The sequence below is a fragment of the Sorghum bicolor genome, chromosome 7, assembly GCF_000003195.3.
Source record: "Sorghum bicolor cultivar BTx623 chromosome 7, Sorghum_bicolor_NCBIv3, whole genome shotgun sequence".
Taxonomy (NCBI): Eukaryota; Viridiplantae; Streptophyta; class Magnoliopsida; order Poales; family Poaceae; genus Sorghum; species Sorghum bicolor.
The window spans coordinates 58,431,420-58,438,442 of NC_012876.2; the positions used below are offsets into that span (position 1 = coordinate 58,431,420).

At 39.0% G+C, this 7,023-nt stretch overlaps 1 protein-coding gene across 1 annotated transcript; it reads right to left on the reverse strand.

The window, feature by feature from the left end:
* Positions 1,031-3,995, reverse strand: LOC8083512 (activator of 90 kDa heat shock protein ATPase homolog 1). The gene is made up of 3 exons (XM_002445568.2): positions 2,909-3,995; positions 1,545-1,624; positions 1,031-1,456 (listed from the first exon to the last, which is right to left on the reverse strand). Exons 1-3 carry the CDS (start codon positions 3,803-3,805, stop codon positions 1,363-1,365), a joined length of 1,071 nt encoding a protein of 356 aa, XP_002445613.1. The 5' UTR covers positions 3,806-3,995; the 3' UTR covers positions 1,031-1,362.

The window sequence follows — 7,023 nt, forward strand, 5'->3', positions numbered from 1 at the left end:
TTTAATAACTCCTTGGAATGAATATATACGCCAGTCTAAATAGGATTTCATGTCTTAGTTTTCAACACATCTGATTTTGAAAATAATATAGAAAACTTTTATAAGAATAAAATTCTCTCTGCTTCTATAAAACTCTTATCATCTATCACTTTATTAATACGATACCATATTAACATATTTAATACCCATAAAACTCTAATGAAATCACATTGAGACTAGCCTTATAACACATGACCAACTACATCAAGAAAATCTCGAGCCGAATTATAACTAAAACTAAGGTGCCATGGAGACGGAAGGACCTCACTAGTCAAAGGTAGTAGAAGGTCGACAAACTGTCGATGCAGACAAATCAGCCAAATCTGTTTGCTCGAGCTTATCAGCTGAATCTATCAATCATTCCGCAGTATATTTTCTGTCATAGCTTATCGGCCAAACGAACAACATTGCTGCGCAGAAAGCGACGACAAAAAGAGTTCTGCCCATCGATGCAATGCATATCACCCTGTTCGCGTCGATGCTATGCATTTCACGTGTTTGCTTGAACCTATGGACGATGAGAATCAGGCCTTGTTTAGATGCAATCTAAAATTTTACAAGATTCCTCATCATATTGAATCTTAGACACTTACATAGAACATTAAATATAGATAAAAAAGATAACTAATTGCACAGTTACCTGTAAATCACAATACGGATCTTTTAAGCCTAGTTACTCTATGATTGAACAATGTTTGTTAAATAAAAACGAAAGTGCTACAGTGTCAAAATCCAAAAAGGTTTTAGATCTAAACAAAGCCTCAGTCGTATTTTTTCAAGTACCTTTCTCTAATGACAAATCAACCGCAAAAACGATCCAACGAACAGGCCGAAAAGCACTAGGAACCACTGGCCGAACCACATGAACCACAGTCGACGAGGAGTATGGAAGGATCGCAGGACATCAAAACGACGAAATGGCAACTGTGTAACGAAACAAGGCCATGGTCGGATCGTTACTGGAAGAAATCTAGAACTCACAGCGAGTAAATTGAAGTCCAAAAGCAACGAAAACATATATAGCCACTAAAACGCTTCGCACTGACACAATAATGTCCAATTTTTAATCACGCAACAAGAGGACCAACCCCATCAGCATCAGCAAAGATCAACGTTGACTCATTTAACACCAGAAATTGGGAGCAAGGATCGTTACAACGCGATGAATAACAGTTGTTTTTAAACCCCCATGATATGCAGAGTTTTGTGTTTTAAGGACATGGAAAAACTGGGTGAGTAAAACATTGGATTGCTATGGCATTCAGGCCTGACCCCATAAAAATTTGAAATCCAACTTCATGCCAAGTTGCCTCTTTAGATTCTTTAGATCCCAAAACCAAACACTCCGCGTATCCGCTGGAATATGAGTTCTCTCCAGCCTCTCTCCGTGTTCTCTACCACAGTTGAGTTCCCATACCTGCAATTGTTCAAAGGCAAACAGATCATAAGTACAAGAGACGAGCATCAACAGATTTGATGTTCAAAGCATAGGAGTATCAACATACTTGTCTTCCTCTGGCACATCGGTTTGTTTGAGCTTTATGATTGTAACTCCAGACTCAGGCTCATCAAACGTCAACCTTACCTGCATTTCACATTTCTCAGCACAGTAAGAAAACCATACTAAGTTGTAACATGGCTAAAATAATTCAGATGATATGCAAGACATGATCATAATTAAAGACACCTTCGCACATAAGCATTTACTATATCATATATCTCAAGTGAAATCCTAAATTCCTACAGCAATAGCCATAGAGCAAATTAGATGGCTAAGTATATATATCCAAATCCACAAGCTAATCACAGCAAATCACAACACAGATTCCAAATAAGATGAACCCACACACATAATACATTTAGCATTGCTCAGAAGTGTTGCATACCCACTGCAGAAATTCAAAAACTTATCTGCTAAATTACTGCTGAAATCAAGATAACAATTATGTGAGCCTCTGGGACACGCCGGACAGAAATATTGCATACTCATCACTGAAGATAACTCACCAAACTGTTGTGAGTGATTACGGATGAACTCAAAATATTGCACACTGCATGATTCCACATAGTACAAGTTGACAGTGTGGCAACTAGAGTACATGCTCAGTACAAAGTGAGAAAATTCAGAAACCTACAAAAAATTAGAGAGACCTAATTGTTTTAATAACAGACACATTATATGGTATTTCACTGGACAGTGCTATGTGCACATTTTAACGGTACTCCCTCCATTCAAACTGCAAATTTTGAACTGCATTTTACTGTAGCGCTAACTGCTGCAGCTGTGAGCAGAAATGAACGCAGATGCAGTAAGTTTGACCATTTTTCTAGAAGAAAAGGATTAAATTTTACAAGTTCAAATAAATGCACTACCAAAAACAATATCTCATAAGGATGTAGTGAAACTAATCATTTTTCTATGAACTTGGTCAAAGTTAGAGGAAATTGACTTGGGATAAAGATAAAGTGAACTATAATATGAGTGAAGGGAGCTACATGAACATTAGATAAAGTGAACTATAATATGAGTGGAGGGAGCTACATGAACATTAACTGATTAGTGATTAGCATGAATCCGTAGTTTGATGTTTGAATTCGAGTTCGAAATGGGTGGAGTTGTGGAAACAACAGGGCTCATCAAACTTGTATTTTCTAGAATAGTATTATTAATCGTTAGTCGTATTTTCTTGAATCTAACAAACAATAATCAAGAATCTAACAATAATCAATAAGAGTTACGTATTCATCACATCTTCCCCATCAGGAAATTCTGGCATCCAAATTTACGTACCTAGATTACTGAGCATACAAGGGCAATAGCAAAATGATTAGCTGGCAAAGATACCCAGCCATGGCATGAGGATCTTACCGAGGAGTACAAGCCGTCCGGCCAGCTTCCAAACCGCCACTTCTGTGCAATCAGTTTCCCTTCCTGCAGCTCCTCGTTGATGCCAGTGATGGACCCATCAAAGAGGCTAAATTCCCCTCCAACCTCTCTGCTGATCCTCGCATTGCTCTGTGTAAACCCTTTCCACCTGTTCTCATCCATCAAGATCTCATATATGTCCTTTGAGCGGCAGTAGAACTTCTCCGTCATCTCAATGGTCTTGAACCCCTCCTTGTCCTTCCCCTTGGCCTTTTTCTTCTCCGCAGCCGGCGCAGGAGCCACCACCTCCTCCTTCTTCGCCGGGGCGGCGCCAGGCGCTGCAGGGGCGACCTTCGCGGGAGTTTTCTTGGACTCCAGCTCGTCCTTGGCCGGTCCACCCTTGGCCATGGCAGCGACGAACTCCCGGATCTTCTCGAGCACCATGGGTTTGCCGCGTGCGAGGAAGGCGTCCTTGGCGCGGCGCGCGAGGGGCGTCTCGTCGCCGCGCACGGTGACGCGGAGCTCGGGGTCCTCGTCGGCGTTCTCGTCGGCGAGGTAGGGGACCTCAGCGGCGCCGGCGACCTTCACGGCTCCGGACTCCGAGGCGGCGGCGGCGGCCTCGGCCTCCCAGGAGAGGGTGAGCGAGAGCTCGTACCCCGGGATGACCTTGCCCTTGCGGATGTTGACGTAGGCCTCGCCGTCGAGCTTGTCGAGCGCGACGGTGCGGAGCGTGAGGCCGCCCTCGCCGTCGAGGACGGTGAGGCCCGCGAGCAGGGAGGAGAGCCGCGCGCGGGACCACTCGAGGCAGTCGCGCTCCGCCCAGTGCCAGTTGTGGACGTTGGTGCCGTCGGCGCGCTCCTCCACGATCCACCGCTTGTCGCCCTCGCCGTACTTCGCCATGGGGTGCGCGGTGGAGTTGGGCTAGGGGGGAGAGGGAGGCGGGGCTTAGGGTTTGGACGGGCTCGGATTCGTTTGGATCTGCGCGAGGTTTCGTGGTGTGGGGGGTGTGGAATGGATGACCGGAGACGAGAGCTTTTTTTAGAGCAGGAGGGCGGCTGCTTCTGGATGGTTCGGTGGTGGATCGGAATACTCTCGAAGTTCAGGGGCAAACAAGGCGCAGGAGTCTGGTAGCTTCTCTTCTACCGGTGGAATACTCCCTCCATCCATAATGGAATTCTCTCTTTTCAAATAGTCAAACAATTTAAATTTTAACTGGATTTATATAAAAATTACTAACATTCATGACATAAATTTAGTATCATTAAATTATCTATAGCATATATTTTTATAATAAATTTATTTGAAGATATAAATAATATTTTTTTTACTATAAATGTGGTTGAATTTGAGCTAGTTTAACCAGCACATATCTTATAGTTATATTATTTTATAAATGAAAAGAGTTAATTTCTAACTAACCAGTGGAATGAATTTACAATAACTCTAAAAGCCTCTATGGTTCTGTTGGGTAAGTTAGAAATTTTTCAAAAGCCGCTAGTATATTCTTCCTTTTTAGTAAGAACAAAACTTTTGATAAAAAAATATCTTCCAACAATCTTTTAAATCAGATCTCTAAATATAGACATCCTTCGCTCTAGGTTTCTCACTATTAAATATGTAATAAAGTGGGATTTGGCTTAAGCACATGAATTTTATCATGAAGAATGAAAAGATATAGAGAATACTTTTTATTTAAATGACTCAATAAATAATAATTTAGATCGCGAGTTAGTGTGAGTTTAAGAAAAAACTCACGAGTGTGGAATTACAAATCTAAAAAATAATACTACAAATGATTAATCTTAAAAAGGAACTTTTATCTATTTATTGAATGACTTCGGTTTTGAACTACGTGTGCTCTTAAAAAGATCCATACATTCTAAATACACATACATATAAGAACATTATTTTGTTTCAGCTTTTGATTGACTTCGGTTTTGAACTACATCATCAGGCAATCTAGGTGACGGATCTCAAGTGCGGTTTTGGAAGAACTCGTGGATAAGGGTGTGTCCACTAAAATCGCTATTTCCCACACTTTTTAATACCGTGAGAAAGAACAATGCATTGGTAACTTCAGTAATGTCTACGATATCGCTAAATGTAGCCTTTAAGAGATCTCTGTCAGGTGTTAATTTGCAAGCATGGCATAATGTTGTGGCCATGGTGACAAATGTACAATTAACTAATCAGAAGGACCGCTTTGTGTGGAGGCTACATCAAAATGGATTGTTTACTGTTAAATCGATGTATAGAGCTCTGTTAGGAACACAAGCTATAATTTTAATACTTCTATTTAGAAACCTCTTAAAATCAAAGTTTTCATGCGGTACTTGTACAAGGGAGTCATTCTAACAAAAAATAATCTAGCATGATGGCAGTGGCAAGGGAATAGTAAATGTTGCTTTTGCTCCTCCTATGAGTCTATTCAACACCTATTTTTTTGACTGCCTTCTTGCTAAATTTATTTGGAGAATTATTTAGATTTTCTTTAATTTATCAGCGCCAAACAGTGTGCACAACATTTTTATAGCCTAGTTGGAGGGGATAAATAGGAAACTGAAATCTCATATCATTGTAGGTGCAAGTGCTTTATGTTGGACGATTTGGTTAACCAGAAACGATTTAGTTTTTAACAAAATTGTAGCACCATCTTACTTGCAGACTATCTTCAGAGGACTTACTGGACCAGGTTCTAATCTTTGTTACAGAAGGAGGAGGATCATCATTTGATGAAGATGAGTTGTAAGACCATTGAGATAGTTGCGATAGAAGTTTTTGCTAGTCGCAGTTGGAGTTTTAGTAATAGACTTACTAGTTAGTACTGGTCTTATTAAGCCTTTGTTTTTGTTATGGTGCAAAACTTTGTCTTTAAGATACCTTAGACCGTTTCTTCCCATTTTGTAATAACGAACAATCATATGCATTGATCGATGTAAAAGTTGAGATATTAATATATTCCCCTTTCTAAAAAAATCTTGAATGAAAATTCCAAATGCGTGTATATATACTTTACACTCTTGTTTTCTAGATCATTATACATATTCAATAATTTAACAATACCCTGATGTTCTCACAATATTTTGAAACTTGATTAGGGAGAAAGATGCAACTTTATAACATCCAAAAATAAGTTTCTTGCTTTATTTAGTGTTCGTTTCAAAGTTCTTGTTTCTAAACAGGTATGTAGGAAAGTTCTTCTTTCCACGCGCGAAGCATCATAAAATGCTAACTATGAAACAATACAACATGTTAACATCACTATTTGAAAATCATAAAAAGGTAGAATCTTTTAGCAATGGCAACGGGGAAAGGTATAGACATGATAGATAAGGGGGTGTTTGGTTGTTTAGTTGAAAGTATTAAAGTTTAATAGGTATTGTAATATTTTTATTTATTTGGTAATTAGTGCCAATTATAGACTAATTAGGATTAAAAAATCTATCTTAAAAATTATCCTTTAGCTGTGTTTTTAGTTTCATAAATCTATATCTCTTATAAAAGATAAACCTCACTAGCTATTCCTCTTGCCATACAAAGTATCTACGTCATCATCGGCCACTAGAACATCTTACTAGCACATAGCATATTTAACTATCTTGACATACAAAATGTCCACAACAGCATCCACTAACATATCAAACTAACACATGCCATTGTTGCTTCATTCAAGCTATTCACATTAGCAAACCATGTTATTTTTTAACATATATTGCTGCATTACCAATACCATATATATATACATCTCCTGATGCTTAGTGATTAATATTCTAACATATTTATATTCCTTCTTCATACCCGCGGCAACGCGTGAAAAATCCTCTTAGTAGTCTATTTTTAGTACTCCATATATATGACCAAACATTTGATTTGATAGGTGTTAAAAAACACGAGCAATCAAAAGGGCCTAAAACGAGCCTCTGGAATTTTTGGATGAAAAATGTTGGGTGTTAATGTTGGGTGTATAGGCTCTCAAACTATGTGTAAATGGTTATATCAAGAGTGCATATGGTTATCTTGTTTTTTCAAAAAAAAAAAGGACACATCTTGGTGACGAGACGAACAAGCCTACGAGGGATAGGCATGAAGTGGCTAATAAAATAAAATTAAAAAATTAA

Bases quoted from the DNA above. Each gene is read 5' to 3' on its own strand.
- LOC8083512 (XM_002445568.2), bottom strand. From the start codon at position 3,805: ATGGCGAAGTACGGCGAGGGCGACAAGCGGTGGATCGTGGAGGAGCGC. The intron at 1,625-2,908 runs GTAAGATCCTCA...TGTGAAATGCAG, and splicing joins CGGACGGCTTGTACTCCTCG to GTAAGGTTGACGTTTGATGA. The intron at 1,457-1,544 runs GTATGTTGATAC...GAACAATTGCAG, and splicing joins GATGTGCCAGAGGAAGACAA to GTATGGGAACTCAACTGTGG.